This window comes from Gallus gallus, chromosome 1, assembly GCF_016699485.2.
Source record: "Gallus gallus isolate bGalGal1 chromosome 1, bGalGal1.mat.broiler.GRCg7b, whole genome shotgun sequence".
NCBI lineage: Eukaryota > Metazoa > Chordata > Aves > Galliformes > Phasianidae > Gallus > Gallus gallus.
This window is the reverse complement of record NC_052532.1, coordinates 137,445,418-137,466,034: the sequence shown is the minus strand read 5'-3', so window position 1 is coordinate 137,466,034 and position 20,617 is coordinate 137,445,418. Positions and strand designations below refer to the sequence as shown.

Here is a 20,617-nt window from a genome sequence, read left to right as displayed (position 1 = left end):
ATATGTGTGTTAATGAAACAACTTTCAGCAAAGAAACATCAGATTCAGCCTCACTAAAGCCATGGGTGCCAGGAGGCCAGAGCTGAGTATTCATCATGCCTCTCTCAGTCCCTTTTAGTTCTCTGTTCCAGCCAGTGAGCAAGGAGATGGCTCTCCTACAGCGTGCAAAAGGCCTTCACCTAAGCACTCTTAAGGCCTTCACCTAAGCACTGAAGGCGATTTTTCTCTTCAGCTCCAGCATGCGGCTCCAAAGCCAAGCCATCACTGCTGCTGCAATGGAGCCCCTCAGGCTATATATGCTAAAGCAAGACAGATTTTGAATGTGAAGGTACAGCCACAATTTTACTTTGTATTTCAGGAGACGAGGAAAGCAAGGACAAAGGAGTTGCACGTGGAGAAACTAGTTCAATTTGCTGTCGAATAGAGAAGGTGCTGGTGCATTGGATATTGCTCTGCAGAGCACTGGAGAGGTTTTTCCCTGTGTATTATGGAATCAAACATAGCTAAGAGCAAGCTTGCAGGTCTCGCACCTGTATTCAAGCTGGGAATTGAGTGGTCAGATCCCTGAAAGACAGACAATGTCCTGAGAATTTCCCAAGACCGACTGTGTGAATCAGAAAAGAAAATGAAAGGGAGAGTTTCCACAAAGAAGGCTGCAGGGAGTCCTGCCCTAGGGAGGATTCAGCCTTTCAAAGTGCACCATCAGTATTCAGTGGGGTGACTGGGACCTCCTCTGTGTGGAAAAACACGGGTAGCTCTTCTGGTTGCGGTGGCTGCCTTTTCGATGTGTGGTTATTGCAAGAGGTGGTTAGTATTCGCACTGTGTTTTCTATTGTGAAACAAATACCGGCTTAGCAAGGTGTTGTATTTCCCACAGCAGCGACAGCCTGTCTCTGGCAGTACTGAGCATATTCCCACTGTAGAAATCTGTCACTGATCCTTGCAGTCAAGCATATGTGGTGATAATAAATGACACTTCAGAATCTCACAGTTGCTGTCGGGAGACCTCGCCAAGAGGACACTTGTACCAACACAAGAGACAGCCCTGATGTACTGTTTTCTGGGAAGAAATAACGATTAGGTAACACTTACATAAGCACCAATAGCTGTTTTTAGCTTTCTGATGGTCTATTTTTCCTTCTGAGCACCCTTTGGTATCTTCTGTAAGCACGTTTCCCTGCGTGTAATTGGCTTTGTCGACTTGTGCTTCACCGACATGCAAAGCTACCTTTGGATGCTCTGCACCAGACTACATCTGGCATTTCTTGCTGAGCACTTTTGAAAGCCACTGTAGAAACATCAAATAACATTTGGGAAATTTGCAGCAGATGATTGCAAAGAGCAGAACTGCAGATGCTGAAAGGTTGATTACAAGGACACGCAGGATGCATGCCTTGCCATTTCTTTTTTAGCACTTACCTTTAATTAAACTAAAAGACCAAAGGCATCTGGGTCCCCCTCCCTGAATGTACTTCAAGAGAGTGATTGAGCGAATGGTCTGTACTGTTAAAACAGGGTAGGGGGGTAAGAATAGTTTAGAAGCTATTTGTTGAGAGACAAAATCCCTCTGTGAGGAGCGTGAGAACTGGTGAGTCAGAACACCACAGGGAGCCGTTGCACCCGGGGTTTGCAGCTCTGAGTTGAACGCAGCTATTTTTAGGGGACCTGTTGTGCACACCAGCAGCACTAATGGCTGCCAACATAGCCAGCCAAACTCCTAGAGCCAGCGACATCATATGCAGCTCTCAAGATATAGCTAAAACGTGTTTGCCAGGTAGGCACTCAGTAATTCACAGTTTTAATTTCCATCAAACCGGTGAGTGAGGATGTTCGTAAGTGATAACACAGACTGGTTACAGCAGCACCTGAGCACCTGTGGTGGCTGGAGTATGCAGTCTCCATGGCAAGCAGTGTGGGGCAGGGAGTGCTTTGATCAATGTCTGCAGCTGGAAAACTACTGAAGACATATGGGAATGTCAAAAAGGCCTTAAAATCACTGTGGATTTGGTTGTCAGTCTCAGCAAAACACCCTCTCATCGTTTCCAGTATGGGAAATGGAAAGGGAGGGCCAGGTTCTGTGAAACATAGGGGGTTGGTGTTTGACAGAGTCCCTTGGTCTCTTTGGTTTGTGGCCAGCATGGCCTCTGATCCCACTGCAAACACTGCACCAAAAACCCTTGCCCTGAAGCAGCAAGGGGGTTGCTGTAGTGCTGTACTCCTCCCAGGTCTCTCACCACACTGTGGGACTGATAGCAGACCCTGGGATTATTTTTATGAGCAGTAATCTTGGGCGGCAGGTGAATGATCTCCATCCTATAAAGCATAAAAGAAGACTGATCCGTGTGGTAACAGGGCTCTAAGATGCTGGGCTCCTGTGCTCTGAAAACCCCCACAGTATCTTCATTTTCAGCTGAGCAGGGAAGCCTTATATATGGTGGGAAGCTCAGTGGTAATGGCACAGTGGGCCTTACAGCAAGGCAAGTAGGTTTGGTCAGGCAAAAATGCTTTTTCTTTTTCTTTTTTCCAGCCAAACATGCTATGCATGAGAAGGGATTTCCCTTAGCTCCCTTAGCTTTTCCCCTACTCTGTCCACAGGGCCCACGGACAGCTGTGGGGTCAAAGACAAGCTATGAACTCCTAGAAATGAAGCAGAGCCTGAGCATAGCAGGAGGGGTGAGGATGCTCTTGGCAAACGACATGACCTTCTGAGCAGAGACTGAAAAGCTGTTCCTTTTCCATCACTACTTCACATTTGCTGTGCACTTATCCTGTCCTGGTGCTGTAGGAAACTTCCAGCCTCTTCTGTGCCCTGCAGCTGATTGCTATGGGTTTATGGTCAGGTAGCTGAGAGACGAGTACTGCATGTCCAGTAGATCATTGGAGAACAGGAGGAATGGAAAAAGCCTCCCCTCCAAAATGTTATATGCACATGATCATCAAATTGTCACCAAGTATGAGATTTGCAGCCAGAGCACAGTATGTGTGCTTATTTGGGAAGCTGGTCAAAATAGCACATTGAAAATGTTCTTTTTTTTTGAACGTCTGCCTTTTTCAACAGTGAAGCTTCAAAATGGAAAGACTACTGCGTTACTGAACGTTTTGTTTGTGTTAGGGGTTTTCCCAGGAATTAATGAGTAGCCACATATTGGAAAGACACCCCTGAACACGTGGCTCTTGGGAGGGCTCAGAAGTCTTTATTGAAAAATATATGGAAAATTTGACCCATGGAGCATGTTCTCTTGTGCTTCTTGGAAATATCTTATTCACGTTCCAGCCTCATTTTGTAGCCTTTGGGCAGGACTGAAATACAAGGGAAAAGGTAGGAAAGTAGAAAGGATGAGAGGGAAGCCAGCAATGGGAAGTGTGTGCGTCAGAAAATGAGATTAGGGCAAGTAGGGTTTCCATTTGGGCAGTTGGGGAAAAACATGCCTTTTTGCGTGTATTAAAAGTACTATTTTCAACTTCATATTTTTACTAGCTATTTGGTGAAGGAGTCCAGATGAGATTAAAATACAGATGTGGATTATGAAAAACAGATATGGAAACCATGTTTTCCTATAAGCATGTGGTGATTCAGAGGCAACCAGACTCAACATTTTTGACCTCCTGGGGGAAAATCACTCCTCAGATCTTGGTGTTGCACCTTTCTGTGGAGACTTCAGGTCAGTCAGTCAATATGAGTACCTCTTACTTCATGCTGGTGTATTAATAAAAGCCATAAAGGGAACAAGAAAATGAAATGATATTGGGATCATCACATACCCTTACTGCACCTCCTGGAAGAGCAATCTTAATGATTCTGTGCTATGTAGATTGTAGCCTGTAGATGCTGCTGAAGTGGGTGGTGAAGTTCCCTCTTTCCATTGCAAATAGTCATGTTTCATTTGCAACCAGTCCTTTTATTGCTATCTACAGGGCAGTATCGTATCGTATCCTATCCTATCCTATCCCATATCCTTAAATCATTATGGGAGAAGCGTTAGGGAGGGCAAAGAGTTAACTCTTCTCGTTACTACCTCGTTTTCTGTCCCAGCTGAAACTAAGACACATCTTCACACGGGATTCGGTTCTCTGATTCCCTTGAAGACGCGGGGATTTTGCTTTTCTTATCTTCAAATGGAAAACCTGCCATCTGCAGGCCAGAGAGACTACTTGCATGGACCTGGGAACAGAGCAGCCGCACAAGCTCAGGGACACCTTGCTTATGATAGATAGAAAAGATACCGAAATGCAGTGTTTCGGGAAATTTGAGCTTTCTTTGCCAGACTGGAGGAATATTACTAAAATGTTTTTATCTCTTTGAAATAAATCTCAAGGAGAAAGTTATCTTATTATGGTGGTCAGGAATCACAGCCTCATCCCATTAGTAATGAAAGGTCAAATAAAAAAAAAAAAGTTTCATTTTAATTATTTTTTTTTTACATTCAACCCTAAAAATTGAGGTCACTGAAGCAACATCAGTTTCACTCAGTCTTGAATTGAAGCTCTCTCAAAGCTGCTGAAAGGAAAACATGTGTAATCACTACAGAGGAAAGAATCTGCAGCCCTGACTTCATCATGCTTGTAAACAGTGTCTTAAATGCTGTCATGCAGCATGCTAATGAGAAACAGCAGAGCCTCACAATGCCTCCTGCCCCTAATTCACCTCACATGTGGCTTCACTGGCCCTAGAAACTGTCAGCATAACCCACCCCTATTTACCATGGCTTCTTCTGGTTCTTATCAGGTTTGCTGGTGGCCGTGCCCTACCTGTAGCTTCTTCTGTGTGATGATATCATGGGCAGCCACCTTGGCAGGTGAGGTGCAGCCCAGCGAGAGCTGCCAAAGCTTCGGGTGGTGTCATACTGGTTCCCTTGACACACTCTTACAATCTTTCATCAGTCACAAGGCACTCAAGGAGGAATTTTAATGGTCTGCAGTGATCTCACTGCCCTTGGAAGGGAAGGTGAACCAGTTCTTCAGCCTCTAGGAAACAGAAGCGGAAGCGTATCTCATCATAGTTCAGCCTGTAAGATTCGCCAACAGCTGATTTTTGATTTGTACTTGGGTTTTGAAAAGAGGAAGCATTGAACTTCAGCAGCTTGAGGCCATGCCCGCCGCCCTGTGGTGCAGCCCCTTTCCCTCACCCCCAGCTGCCCCTCCCCTGACAGCTCCATGCCGTTCCCTGTCGCTGTCACACAGAGCAGAGCTCAGCGCTGCCCCTCCGCTCCCTGTGAGGAGCTGCAGCCGCCATGAGGCCTTTCCCCTCAGCTCCTCTGCTCTGCGCTGAGCACACCGAGGGCCCTCAGCCGCTCCCCACGTATTTTGCCCTACAGACCCTTCCCCACCTTTGCAGCCCTCCTTTGGATGCTCTCTAACAGCGTTATGTCCTTACCTTGTGGCACCCACACCCACATGCACTGCTGGAGGTGAGGCCGCAGGGCAGGACAGCCACTCCCCTCGCCCAGTGGCAGTGCTGGGCCTGGTGCACCCCAGGGCACGGTTGGCCCTTTGGGCTACCAGGGCACACTGCTAGCTCACATTCAACTTGCCAGAAGCCCCAGATCCCTTTCTGTGGGGCTGCTCCCCGGCCCCTCATCCCCCAGCCTGATAACCTGGATGATGGGACAAAGTGAACCCTCAGCTAGAGCCCTCCCTTCTCTCTGCAGGAGCAGAGGAAGGGCTCAGCTTGGGCAGAGAGATGGGGTAGCCCCAGGGTTTGCTTCTCACAGGACAGCTTCAGGCTTGCCTAAATGCAAGTAGTGCTTTCAGGTCAACCTGGAGGGCAGAGGTGGCTGTACCATGCTGCATTTTCAAGGCTCAGATCTGAGGAACTGTCGGGAAACAGGGAATGAGGTGTACCACGCTCTTTTCAAAGCCTCTTTTCAAAGCATTTGCATAACTAATGCTCTGTGCTTTATACCTATTCCCAGCTGTCCCATATGAAACTCGGCTTGTGGCAGCTCTCTTGGGCAAAAGGAGAAAGGTTTGCATACTGATGAGGAACGCACAGGCACTCTTTGTATTTGTTTCTCGTGCCCCTTCTCTTATAATGACAGAATGCCGACAAGATCGATATTTGGTACGGTTTTATTATTTTCATCTTCTTGACACACAAATAAGACTCAGTGGTACAAATAAATAGCCCATATACAAAGGAAAACAGTTTTATTAAGAAATCTGTACGACATGGCAATGGTACAGGCTTTCTTGTTACATGAGGGGTATAATTTGAATGAGTTAAAAAGGAAGATGCCTTTGGGGATTTTCCATTCTTCTGTGATAATTTCCTTGAGTTTGGAGATATTTAGAGTTGAGACACATTCAGTGGGACCCCATCTGGACACTTGGATCACTGCTGCCCACACTGTTGCCATTCTTTAGAAGAATTAAAGATCTCAGTAGCCAGAGCTAGCAACCCAGAGCTGTGTGCTCACAGCCCACTGTGTCTGCACAAATCCTATTTGTAGTTCACTGTGGTGATGTAGTTTGACTAAACATGGTTGTTTCCTGATAAGGATGGACTGGCTCTTCAGCATCCAACAGTTTTACTTCTTTATTTCCAGAAGCCCTGGGGAGCACAGTGACAGGAAGCACTCACCTTCTTTTTGGTTTGCTCTCAGCTGTGTCAAAATTCTCTCATTGCTCTGCAAGGGCCAAAGGGACTACTGCAGTGATTGTTGGGGGGGCAGGCCAGAATGGTATGAGGTCTGTGGGATATAATCATAATTCTTCTTGGTAAAAGCAGCCTGCTTTGGCTGCATTCACCCACAGGCCAGTTTCTGCACACCAGTTCTGTAGTTTACAGCCTTTTTACGTAGGTATAGGTGACTGTGTCCCATTTGGGACATCCATAGTCACTTGCCACCACTGAAAACATCACACCTGACAGCTGTATTCTACACTGCACACACCCTAGAAGCCTGCTGTCGTGCTGCTTGCCAAGCGAGGATCACACCATTCTGCAAAACTGTTCTTGCACTTGCAGCTCAGCTGAATACAAGCAATGGAGACAGCTAGGGGCAAGTCAGAAACAGTGACAGGAGATGTGATCCTTTTGGATAGCGTGCAGTCCAAGTGATGGGAAGAAGAGAAGAAATGCTTCCCTCCGGTTCCCTACTCTTTCCACTACCGAGTGACCTTCACTCCATGCCTCTCCATGCTTGCTCGTCACTTACTGTACAAATTCAGCCACTAGATGGAGCGTTTCCACAGCCGAGAGACGCATCTGTGGCTTCTCAGGGCTGGGAGGGATGTTGCCCAGAGGCACTGAGTGTCACCACTGTTATTACCTGCCGACTACAGGTGGACAGGAAAAAAGAAGCTAAAAATGGTGGGGAAAGTTGCATTTTAATATGAGATATTCGATATGCTTTTCGGTACTTCTATTGCCAGCTCCACTGACAACACAAAAAAGTACAACTGCAGCTTTAATTCTCAGCCTCTACCATTTTTGTTATGCACAATGTTTTAAAGATTGAGGCAGAACTGTAGAAGAAGCTGCTAAATTACTGAGCTGCTTCACAGCTCAGAGCCTTAAGTGTGCATTTGTCACATGTTTGTTGCCTTTGAACAACCTGGAATGAAGGAGATTCACTGAGACATTCATGTCTTCTTACTTTGGAGGTCTGGAGAAAATTAAGGACACATTTCCTAATTCTGAGGGGGCTTTGCTGTGCCCTGTGCTACAGCATTAGCCTAAGTGCTTGGACTGCATAACTCTCCTCAGGGCTTGGGCTCTTTTTGCTGAGAGTGGCTGTGTTTTGTATGCTCTCTCTCTATTAAAAAAAAAAAAAAAAGAGGGAGAGAAAGAGAGAGACAGAAATGGAGGGAGAGCAAGGACATATCCAGAGGGCACTTGACCTGCTGCTGCTTTTGGGGACCAAAGAGAGTTGTTTGTTCTTCAGTTAGAAATGTGAGAGGATGAGCTGGAGATGATGGCCCCATGTTCAGCAGTAAGAAAGACACTGACTGTGTTACCACTTCAATGTGGAGGTGTTTTGGGTCCAAACTTGGCGACTGAAATAGCTCAATATCCAAATACCCACGTCAATCCTCTGTGATTTCCACACCACTGAGCCCATCTGGGAGGTATCTTGCTGAAGTGAAGTGCTTGGGGAGCTTTTCACTATCGCCTACTTAGAGAGGACTTAATAATCTGAAATGCTTTACTGAACTCTGCTGCTGGTGGAAGCTTGCATGGTTTCTTTGCCTGCCCTAATCTCTGCCCCACACTGACCATGAACCCTCCCCCTAGAATACTAACAACCACAGGGCATCAGCCACCTCTCTAGGACGCCTGTCTCAGTGTTTGGCCACCCTCGTAGTAAATAAATGTTTCCCAGTGCCCAGTCTGACCCTCCCTGGTGCAGCTTTGTGCCATTCCCTTGCATCCCGCCATTGATTCTCAGGAGCAGAGCCCAGCACCTCTGTCTGCTTCCCTTCCTCAGGGAGCTGCGGAGAGCTGTAAGGTTGTCTCTTGGCCTCCTCCAGCCTGGACAGCCCCGTATCCTCAGCTGAGGTCCGTTTAGTTGAAACTATCTATTGCTAAGCCAGGGCTTCAAGGAAGCATTATCAGAAATGGCAAAAATATTATTAAAAATAATACCTTTCTACATTCAGTGAGGGCTAAGGACACGATGCCCTCAGTGACCTCAGGGGATGCTTGCGTCCACTGTGTTTTAGTAGAGCAGAAAGCTGTTGTGTAGTGTGGGAAAAGAACTGTACAAATTACACCCATCACGCAGAACTGCAAAAGCCAGGAGAAGTCCCTGCAGGAGAAGCAGCACTGTTCGTTCCTGATTAGACATGGTGAAACAGCAACCCTGGAGGGTTCCCTCACTGACTCTTCCATGAACCCATGAGCCCAGAGCCTCACCCACAGGCTGAAGGAGGCCCCCAGGGGACTGGAGTCAGGAGTGGGGAATAAAACTTTTATCTTCTGTTGTATATCGCTCTTAGGCAAGGGTTACACCAAGGTTGGAGCCTGCCCATTTGCAGCTTCTGCTATAGCCGATGGTGGTGTGTGTCCTCCTCCTGCTATCTTTCTCTTTCTTAAATACTCACTTCTGCACGTAAGGATGCATTTGGTGGCAGTCTGTCATGTCTGAAGTGAGGTGGCACGTGCTGCTCACATGGGTAGCTTCCTGCTGGACAGAAGCCTTTGGTTTGTCACAAGGCAGCCGTCTCTCATGTGGGAAAAAGGGGCAACAACAAGAAAAAAGCCTTTGGGTTTCTTTTGAAAGATTAAATTGGGAATAATAAAAACAACTTCTCTCGTGCCAGCAAGCAGGTCTGTCCGCTGTTGCAAAAGGCCAGCTCACAGAATTTACTATTCATTGCTGGTGTGAGTGCTTTATGTCGTAAGGGCTTTTCTCCAATGGGAAATGAAATCATGGACAACAAAACGTAAATCAGAGCTTAGGCTTAGCATAAAGTCCTTTACGTGCGCCAGCCCATAAAAGCCATGAGGATGACACACACCTCCATGCAGAAGGGCAGTGCTGTACAAGTGATAAATTCCCTATAGACTCTGTTTTGAGGAGCAGTGCCTTATACAAATGCGATTCTCATTTTATGAGCCTGCAGGTGCCAGGAAGCCTAATCTGTGGCATGTTGTGGGTGAGAAATCAAATCCTAAGCCACTTCGGTGGCCAGGGGATGTTGTGTGTGTGTCCCCCGTCCCTCCCGAGAGTGTCCCCCGGACAGCTCAGTTGTCTGTCACCTATATGACTTGAGTGCATTACGCCAGCAAATGGATTTGCTCCCTGCGTGCTGCCAGCCCACCTGCGTCCTCAATGCCTTGCTGCTGCACGTCAGGGCACGCTGCCAGCTGGGGACGGAGCAGCAGCTGTGCTGCTGGGGTAATGTGCTGCGGGAGAGCATCTGAAAAAGTCAAGGAGAGGCACAGGCACAGGGAGAGGGGCCGTGCATGTGAGAACTCTCTTCCTGACCAGCCCTGAGGCTTGGTGCTACCTAAAAGACTGGGGTTTTAATTGGCTTTTTGAGCACAGGTGACTGGGGAAAAAATTAATCGACGCTCCAGACCATGCTTTTACATACCCCAAGCTGTCATTATGCTAAGCTAAAAGCACCCCTGGGGTACGTGGGGGAGTTTTTTCTAACATTTCTCTGTCACAGCTTTCATAGAATCATAGAATCACAGAACCAGCCCATCCCCACCATGCCCACTAACCACATCCCTCAGGGCCACATCCACACAGTTCTTGACCACCTCCAGGGACAGTGACTTCACCTGCTCCATGGGCAGCCTGTGCCAATGCTTTGCTACAACACTGTTCACCAGACACAGAGGGGCAGTGAACCATTCCATCTTCATTTCTCCATAATGCAGTCTGTCCTGCGCACGCTTTACAGAATCCACTGCTATACATTAAACACAGAAAGCCACAGCCCATCAGCAATGTTCAGTGACACTGGCTGCTTCCTGTTGCTTCACGTCTCACATTATGTCACATGTCATATAACAAGTGCTGTAAAATCAGCACTTGCTAAGACTTTTGGTGCCAGCTGCAGCACTGGCAGTGCCCACACACCTGGGACAGAACCCCAGCTAAAGCTGAGCTCCCCTGTTGGGGCTTTCAGCCCATTCTGCTGACGTGGCCCTCTAGAGGGACCCTCAGAACCTTTAAGTGTTGAGCTTTTCACACTCTTACACAAGTTATTAAGTAGAACTTGAAATGGTTTATCCCTACCAACAAGAATGCATGCGGCATAAGGCCAAAGTACAAATAACTTCGGAGAAGGCTAAATCAGTATTTTCCCAATATTCGTGAGGTTGAACGTTTGCATTCACAGTAAATCCCATTGTAGCATCAATGTCTTTTGAGGACTTTTCACAGACAAATGAAGTACTCCGTTCCTTCCCTCCCTACTAGCCATTGAGTGGCTAGCATTGCCACTCAATGCAGCCATAGACCAACAGCCCTCATTAACTGGTGAAAAGGCAGAGCCAGGAACAAACATTTTTCGACATAATTAAAGCTGACACCGCTTACCACCCTTCCTGGAAAAAGTACGAGCGGGGTTTCATTAGAATAAGTAAATACAGATAGAGTTCACTCTGAAGAGTCGTCTTTGTTACAAACAAAACCCACTAGTTAGTACAAGGAGTCTGGAGCAGGGCTGAATTCACACCGATCTCAAAGCCCGTCTCATATTTAATTTATAAACTGATGATTAATTCAGTGATTAGCTAATTCGCTTGCAGTGATTAATTTAATTCATGTCTTCAGGCTAATGTTAGGGAAGAAAAAAGCCCAGCTCAGACAGATGCACATCAACGTCCTTGTGATTAAAAAGTGATAACGTAATGCCCCGGAGAGTAAAGGAAAATAGAAAGACTGAGCAAACCAGTGGCACAATTAGTTGTAAGGTCTCACTTAAGCTGCAACGGTATTTTTTAGCTGTGGTGTTTAAACGTGTCAGTTACTCTAATGATCAGGGGTTTAAAAGATGAATCTAAGGGTCCTTCACTGTAGCTTTCCACTGTGTATTTGGAGAATGGTGCTGTTTTGGAGCAGTCCCCCAGCTCCGCTTTTCTGCCACTTGCTGTGCCAGCTGCCTGCCAGCCAGCCTCCCTTCCAGCAGTGCCTCCCTCATCCTTCACCAAACCCTTTGATGACAGTGCTCGGTACTTCTTGAATCCAGGCTGCTTTTTTCTGCTTTCAGTGGGACTGTCATCATATTTTGATGCACCACGTGATGGAGATGATTTGGAGGATTTCTCTGTTTTAGACAAATTGGTCTCCTTGGGGACAGAATCGCTTTCAGATTCTCCACCATCACTTGGGAATGCAGTTTGGTAGCTCTCAGAGCCTTCTTTTCCTGAGCTATGAATGCTGTGCTTCCCTTTCTTATCTGAAGGCTGTCGCTGGTATTCCTCTACTCCACGGGGCCCACTCCTCTTCTCTGTACTACCAGTTCTATCCACAATTTTTTTATCAGATGGTGGTGTTGATGGTTTCTTTTTGGCTGTGACATTTTCCTCTTGGAGCTTCAACAACAGATCTGGGGTTGAGGACTGACACATCCCAGAACCCGGATCTTTGCTTTTATCTTTTACAGAATTTGTGTCAGGCTTTCTAAAACCTTCAGTTACAGTTTCATGTTTCCGTTCCCCTGGAGTCTTTTTCCCAGGCTTTGCTGGTTTACTCGAGGGAGGTAGCTGCTGGTTCCCGGAGTGCTGGTGTTCATCGTCCTCTTTTGCAACCTTTGTTTTGGGTGGCATGGCATCCCCTGCTGCTGACATCTTCTGCTTCCTCTCTCCCAAAGAGTTTTTTTCCTTGAAATTCACCCCTTTGTTTGAAGGAGGTGTCGGGAGCTTCTCAGAATTTGGCTCTTCGTCTTTTTCTTTGACAACATCAGTTTCAGGCTTCTTAAAACCCGCAGTAGCTGGTGTTTGTTGCTTTTGATCTGGAGAATGCTTTTCCTGGGGCAAAACCGCTGTCTCAGATGATACTGATCGGTACTTCCTGGGACGAAGAGATTTCTTCTTCTCTTTTGCATTGCTATCAGGCATTGTGAAATCCTCAGAACTTGCTTGTTGTTTTTCTCCTCCTGGAACGTTTTTCCCAGGCTTTGCTGATTTACTTGAAAGAGGTAACTGGTGCTGCCCCCGATGCTGGTGTTCATCATCCCCCGTTACAGCCTTTGTTTCGGGCGACTTGACATCCTCTGCTTCCGGTGCCTTTTGCTTCTTCTCTGCTGAAGAACTTCTTTCCTGAGGTCTCTCCACTCTGTTTGAAGGTGACTGGGGCTTCTCAGAGGTGTGTTTAGTCTTTTTTTCAGCCAACTTAGTTTCAGGCTTTACAGAGTCACCTGATGCTCCTTGTTGCCGTGTGTCTAGAGGGGAGAATTTCTTGTCTTGCTTCACCAGAGGACTTGATGATGGCATTTGATTTTTAGGATCATGTGAAGTATTTCTCTCTCCTTCAAAACCCTTTTCATGCTGCACTGTACTATCTTTCATATCTTGAAAGGAGTTCTCCTCATCACTGGTCTTATCATCATGCCTTGCTGTATTTCTTGGCAGCACTGAATAATCCTTGAAGTTCAACTTTAGGTTTCTTTTTCCCGCAGTGCCATTTGTGCGTCTCGTTGGTTCACTTGACGAGGGCAGCTGGTGCTTCTCATTACTGCAGCAGATGTTTCCATCTGCTGTCAGATCATGATCACGTTTAATGAAATCTCTCGTAGGTGCTAGGCACTTCAAACCCTGCCCAGAACTTTTCACTCCTTGAATGTTGGTGTCATGCTCTGAGGGAGGTAACTGGGATGTTTGAGGACTATGAGCATTATTCCCACTTGAAGAGTTATTATCATGATCCATCAAATCGCTTGGTGTTGATACTTGTTCCTGCTCAAATTTATACAAGACATCTAGCTCTTCTCTCTCCTCTGTCTCCATCCTATCATCGCCATGCTTCGTGTCATTGTCTGAGGGCAAAGGCTTATGCTTTTCATGTTTGGAGACATTATCAGTACCTTTTGCACACTTCTTTTGGCCTGACACCAATTCAGATGAAGGAAACAGGTTCTCTTCCAGTGTATCACTTCCTTGCTTCTCGGTATCATCTGAAATCTGTGTTTGATTCCTCTCCAAGGGTAACAGGGGATTTCTTGCTAGCACAGTTTTATTTGCATGTTTTCCTATCTTCTTAGTTGAAAATGAGAGACAATTCTCAAGGCTCTGACAAGGAATTGTCTCTTCAGCTGCAGCATATTCGTTTTCTGTTGAGTGATTTGGGGACAACGGTTGGTTATTAAAATCACAGGCAGTTTTCTTCTCCACTGCAGCATTGTTTTCATGGACTGCTGACTCATCTGAAGAGGGTGGTGGATGCTTCTCAGAGCCACGACTGGCATACTCATCATCTACACCACCAGCTCCTGGTGTTACCAGACCAGTAGGTGGAAGGGCTGGGGGATTTCCAAGCGTGTGATGGATTCTTTGTCCTACAATCCCACTCATTAGTGTCGTTACAGGATTTGATGAAGGTGACAGCCATACTTCAGAGTCAGGCCACGGCACCTCATCTGCAGTGGTCTCTTCACACTCAATGAAATTGTTAGATGGTTTGTAACATGTCTCTAGGTCAGTGAAGGTACTCCTGTCCAGGACTCCATTGTTTGAGGGACTCATCATCTCATTTGCAGAAGGTAACTGATCCTTCCCAAACTCCTCATCTACTAAGTACAATTTGTGCCTCACAAACTCATCTGGCAAAGGGCCTTCTTTCTTATCCCAGTCAGAAGGGATGTGGTCTTCTGCAACACCATTTTTCTGCTTCTGGAGATCACTTGAGGAGAGTGTGGGTTTGGTCTGATTTGCATCTGTATTTGATATCTCAGCGTTGGAATTACTGAAGTGATTCTGTGGGCTGGGCATTTGAGGTGGCTGTGGCTGCTTGGTTTGGGGTTCATTTTGCATTTGGCAGTTGGGTGTTTTATTCTCCTGTTCTTTTGTAGCTGAGATATCGCTATAATTTTTGCTAGAAGTAGAGTACATTTTGTCTTCACTGTGATATTTCTCTCCTTTTTTGTCTTCCTTGGAACCTCTGCCTCTTAAACCTGGTGCCTCTTTTTGAACTGGTAGTGGCCTTTTGCTGGCAGCTTGTGTTATGTGACTTAGGTGTCGATTCTGCATTGGAGGCTCAACTTCACAAAGCGCTTGATCTCCTGGAGAGTAAAACGGCAGGGTGTTTTCCAGTACTTCCTGCTCTGGGAAACATTTTTGGCCTGCAAAGAAAGGATCCTTTTCTGGCTCTGTCAAATCTTGGTCAGCTTCCTCCAAACTGTATACATGCATAATTATTTTGGGAATCTCATCTGTTTTAGTATCCTGAGGACTTGGTTCACTGGATCCTTCAGCTGTGCTAGAGTAAGGTACGTTAGAAGGTGGGCTGTCATCCTTGACATGTTGCACAGCCTTGGTAGTCCTCGTAGGTGAAGATGTGTCAGGCCCAGCTGGCAATTTATTCCTATCGCAGTCTAGATTATGTTCAGATGAGAGAACATCACAGTCTGGAAGGGCTTTATTTTTACAGATGGAAAAAGAGCTATCTAGACTAGGATTGAACTGAGGTCTTTGCTTTGAGGAATCTGTATTGGTCTCAGTGCTGTCCTTAGCATCAGGCATCTCCTTGGGTGCCACTGGTTCTTCTTTGTCCTCCATGTCCTGTGCTGCACGTAGTGGTGTTTTGTTCTCACCAGGCTTTCTCTCAGAATTCTCCTTTTCCTTCAGCCCTGTGTTGTGATCGCAAGGCTGCATTGTGGCATTATTTTTTGACCAACTCCATGGATGGTTAATTTCGGTAGCCATGCTGAGTCTGGGCACTGGCACCATGGAGCACACTAAGTACTGGGACTCTGGACCATTTATGTCTGTGGCTGCCAGTGCTGCCATGCGCAGTACTCTGACCTCTGGCTTACGGATAGCTTTTCTGCTTGGGAGGGTTTTCATCTTTTTCTCGCCTTTGCGCAAGAGTGATGCTTTCACCTCTGTGGCTGAACAGAGGGAGCTTTGCTCAAACTGCTCCTTTAGCTTGGACAGGACTGAGCTCCTGTTCACTATTTTTGGCAAGCTGCTGTTCGGCCCTTTCTTTTTCCAGGTGGGAATCTTTTCCTTGTCTTCTTTTTCTTCGGCAGCCAAAAATTTCTTCAAAATATTCTTCACTGTGTTTTTCCCAGTCACGCTGCCCCACCTGACCCTCTCACTGGGCGCCGTGTCTTCACCCTCTTCTGCTGCCTTTCCATCTCCTCTTCTCTCTAACTTGTTGCCTGCCCTGTTCACCCATAGCCTCTCTTTAATGACCAATTTACCAACTTCTCTTCTTTTTTTGACATAAGGCTCGCGATTGGTGTTCAGAAATCTGGACCGCAGGAGCTGGAATCGGGTAGGGTAACAGCCCCTGTTTGAGTCTGGAGACGACTGTTTGCAACTCACCTGGTTTTCTTTACCTTCCTCCCATTTTGTCCTCTTGCTTCTGAGCTGCGGGTCGCAGGCGGCAAGCTCAGTGACGTACAGCAGCAGGCTGCTGAGGACAGCAAAGGCCCCTTGCTCTGTCACCATCCTATTGAGCTTCTTCTTCAGCACCAAAGGGTCTATCAGCATCTTATCTCCACAAGAGTTAGTGCCTTTGGTGCTGCACAAGAGAAAATACGCATATTCTTTTCAAGTCGTCAACATTGCTGCTACCTTCTCATTTTGCTTTAGTGGCATGCTACCGTGCATAAAATGGAAAAAAATACTTAAACTTATAAATTCTCAAGAGAGTCATCATTAGTGGCCTGTTAAAAAGCATGCAGAGTGCTTTACAAGCTTTGTGAGGCATTGTACAGCAGGAGCGTGCAGAGCTTCACAGCCCCCGTGGCACCACTGACTGTTCCTTCTGCACTTTGTGGCAAGTGGGAGCACTCAAGGGAATGAGCAATGGTAGCTGGGCTGACCACGTCTCCTCTGTGTCCCACCTTGCTCTAATTTGGTATTGAAGTGTCCAAATGCTAGGGCAACATCAAAGATATTTTCCACTCCTGCTAAGTAAAGTGTAGGTAAGGATAAGTATATTGAAGGCACAGCTAGCAAGAGGATATGGTTCTAACTCTGGGTTACAAAAACAGACTCTCAAAAGACTCAAACAATTAAAACAAAATCTCAAGGCTGGGGAGCATGAATGTGTTACTGATAGTTTTTGCTACCAGTAGTGTTTAGAAGTAAGGAAGTAAGCTTCCAAAACAACATAAATGAAAACTAAAAAAACAACACATGATTTTCATTGTTTGCCTTTTGATTGAAATCAGACGTACAAGTAGTTCAGGATTATGCTCTTAAATCTGCTTTCCGAAAGGGTATGGGCACATGGCTCAGCACCACCCAACGTAACAATAACCCTAGCAATGTCACTTGACTGCAAGCCCCCTTAATCTGGAGCAAGAAGGCTGATATGTTGGACCTACACTTGAGATATTGAAGAATCAGGCTCTTGGACAGCTGGGGATTTAGGCAATGCTTTAATTGGTATGGATCAGTTACTAAATAAAATACTGAACTCAGCACAAAAGCTGGAGTGTGAAGTCAATAACAATAGATTGGGCCGGGAGGGGAGAAAGCAAGAGGTGTCAGCTTTCTAACACCAGAAAAATCTGGAAGGTTACTCCATCGTGCAGTGAAATAGCTTCACGCACAGAATGCAGCCTGCATACCAGGAGGGTATTAATTTTTATAAGCAGGAGCAGAAGAAGAAATTCTTCCAATTAAACCCACGTGTAGAAAATGGAGAAAGGCTGTGGAGGCTCATCCACTGGGGAGTGTCTTCCTCCAAAGGTCAGGGAAGGCCCAGCTGTGCCCCAGCACCTGGCACCCCACAAACTCCAAAAGAAACTGGAACCAGACCCCCCAGTGTGACATTGCAGGGCCTGGTTACAAAGTGAGGGGCTGCTCCTCAACTGTTCGGGTGATGACATTTGGATTCCACTTGGCTGAGTTTCAAGTGCACGCACATATTGAAAATTACATCCCTCAGCAACGGGATGAAGTTGCCATTTTGAATGGAAGAAGGTCTATTTATAATGACTTTGTAGATATTTTTAGGGGCCAAGAAAAGAAAAAAGCATGACAACTGGCATATGTCTAATGTAACAAACAATACTGCATTGGTTTTGATTGGGAAGAACTGCATTTCAACATAGCACAGGTGCTCTCTCCCACGTGCACAGTGTAGTAACATCTACCCTGTCCCTTACTGAACTAGCCAGAGGCTGAAGAAGCAAGGCTGCCGTGTTACGTCAAGATCCCCATTTGTAACAACTATGGACATTTTCAAAATTAAAAAATAATGAATAAATAACTAATTGGGGGTATAACGAAGGCTAAAAATATCCTAGTTCATTCTTCCTACTAGAGCTGGCCTGTCACGATTTTCACAGAGAGCTTGCCATGGCAGAATATTGCTCCTCTCCTCCCTAAAAAGTGCCTAGTATGTTCAGAAACACACGCAGGCCCATCAATCATTGTGATTTAAGGTCTCTGATGTCTCAGAACAGCAGCAGAACAGATGCCCCTCTTGCCTCTCCCTTCCATACTACTTCAGATACAATAAATATTCACAGTAAAATATGGACTAGTCCTGTTTTCAGTGAGGTCTGCATTGTTAAACTGCTATTGATTGTGAAGGGAAGAAGATCAGATTCTCTTTACTATGTATATTAAGAGTAATTTATGACTTAAGAGCTATAAAATCTATACAACTTCATTATATTACTCGTGAGCTCTGTTCAGGCTTTTCCTTTGATGCTGGTGGTAACATATAAATTAGTGTGTTCTTATATGATGCCCTCAGAAATGTAGAATTTATGGGAATACTGCATTGCCTTACGTACCAAGACGTGTTGCATGTGTTGAGTGTTTGATCCCTATTCACCAGCAAGCAGCAGAAGCTGAATAGACAGCTATGGTACCTATTTAGGGCACGTACATTTCTTCCAAGGTGACTTTACATACAAACCAACCTTACAGCCATGTAAATCTGAATCGCATTCTGTGCACAGATGGTGGTACAACGAAAGTATGCTGAAACCACCACAGAAAATATGGGGTAGTGATAAAACTGCACTGCCTCATTCTTTGGGGAGCAGCACGCTTCCTCCTCAGAGAGGGAGTGCAGTGATGGAGGATTTCTCAGGTGTACCAGGTTGGGACTGTGACCATCATTTTCACTGGGCCAAGACACCATCCCTACCACTTCTTCATCATCTTTTCTTATTTGCATCCTGCTTTTCTTCTTACCGAGTGACCTATCAGTGAAATATCATCTCCTCCAGATCAACTGCATATTGTCAGCTCTAGCCTCACCTACATCTGGAAGGAATGGGGCAGGTACCCACTGTATGCAGGGGGAACTCCAAACCAGCGGAGACTCTGAAAAAAGTCACCTCTGAGTGAACTGTGTCACAGGACAAGCTGGCTGCACAGACCCCACCCTGAGGCTGGGAAATGGTCTGAGGAAGACTTCAGCCTCTTCCCCTGGAGATTTTCATTGTTCTTAAAGCACGTGATGCTGCCTTGACATACTGCCAGCTCCTGGAAGCCCTGCTGTAAGGATGTGGTTTTCGGTGTCTGGAGGACAGTTTGCTTGGGCCTCTATAGGAGGCAAGGCCATCTTCAAAAGTGTCCTGCCTTCTTGGCCCATGAATAAGTAAGATACATAAGACAGGCAATTTACTTATTTATTTATAGGTTCTTTGGTGACACTTAGCACAGCAGTGCTGGAGTGGCAACAGCCTGAAATGTTAACGGGCCGCAGTGCAACCCTATCCCAGAGGCCGGCCCGTCCTGAGGAAACCTCTGCAGTGGACAATGCCATGTAGCTGACAAGGGACAGCAAGCACTCTCCCCTCTCCCTGCCCACGTCCCAGTGCCCCAACCCACCTTTCTTACTGTGTTAGGGCTCTGGGGGCTGCAGAAAATAGGGTGAGGGCATCCTGTAGTTCTTGCTAAAAGCATATGACTGGCAGTAAGGCGTAGGCCTTTTGAGTGTTCTCAATGAAATGGCGGCCAATACATCTCACACCACCAAGTGCAGAAATGGTGCTTTGTGAGTTCAGCCCATGCAAACCACCTTTTAAATTAGATTCTCTTATTTGTCTCTAAAACAAAACTTGGTCCTCATCAGTCTGGACACATGGTGAAGTGGGAACAAAATAGTTGTTAGCATACTTCATCTTTTTGTGATTCTTTTTGTTTTTCAAAGGAAGAGGAAAGGTTGAAGCACTGGAGAAGACCCTACCTGATGCAGGATATGTTCTTCTCTCTTCTCTACTACTGAATTTATTACAGCATCATAAACTGTATATACATACACAGCATCATAGGCTAAAAGGAATGTTTTCAGGAAGTCTTGGTATTCTGTTAAATCAAATGCTACTAACAAAGATAGCCCTTTTTTGTTTAACATATCTCCAAAGCAAAGAAAGCACCTTGCAAAGCCGAGAAGAGAAAACATGCTAAAACAAAGGTGTTTGAAGTAGCTGGTAGTAAGGAAATCCTTTTCATATGGATATTGTCATGCATGCTGCTATTCATAACAACACAGACCACCTGCTCCTGTTTCTGCCACATAACATCCCAGTGACAATCCCAGCAATTGCTTACATGGAAAAAGGAATAGGAAAGTACTTATATATTTTTAGCTATCTTTTTAAAACACAGTTCAGCAGCCGGAGAAAGATAAGAGAAACCAACACCATGTAGTCAATCACTAACTGTGAAGATTAGAAGGGGTTATGCAGACCTCACTTTCTGAACTTCTGAGGTAAAATATGAGGTTAAACACCAGGTGCTGATTTTGTGCTTAATTCTTTCACATCATTTCACTAAGGATTCCAGATTTGTGCCCATGCTGCTGGAATATCAGAATCTCCTTCATCCAGTCCTACTGTTTACAGCTGCATGTAGCTTTTAAATGAATCATGGTTTTCTGGTTTTATTAATAAAGACAAAGAGAAAATGAAAAGATGAGAGAAATAAGAAGACAGAAAGAGAAAGGAAAACAAAGAAAAAAAAAGAAAAAATAGCGATGGAAGGAGAAGGGGAAAGGGAAGGAGAAGAAAGGAGAGGGAA

At 45.8% G+C, this 20,617-nt stretch overlaps 1 protein-coding gene across 1 annotated transcript; it reads right to left on the bottom strand.

Annotated features, from left to right (window-relative positions):
• Positions 1 to 6,053: 6,053 nt before the first annotated feature.
• Positions 6,054 to 20,592, bottom strand: LOC121109116 (serine/arginine repetitive matrix protein 2). Its single transcript, XM_040662533.1, has 2 exons — positions 18,931 to 20,592; positions 6,054 to 16,145 (listed from the first exon to the last, which is right to left on the bottom strand). Exon 2 carries the CDS (start codon positions 16,112 to 16,114, stop codon positions 11,402 to 11,404), a length of 4,713 nt encoding a protein of 1,570 aa, XP_040518467.1. The 5' UTR covers positions 16,115 to 16,145; positions 18,931 to 20,592; the 3' UTR covers positions 6,054 to 11,401.
• Between the last annotated feature and the right edge of the window lie 25 nt (positions 20,593 to 20,617).

Coding starts and splice junctions, on each gene's coding strand:
- LOC121109116 (XM_040662533.1), bottom strand. CDS start 16,114: ATGCTGATAGACCCTTTGGTGCTGAAGAAGAAGCTCAATAGGATGGTG.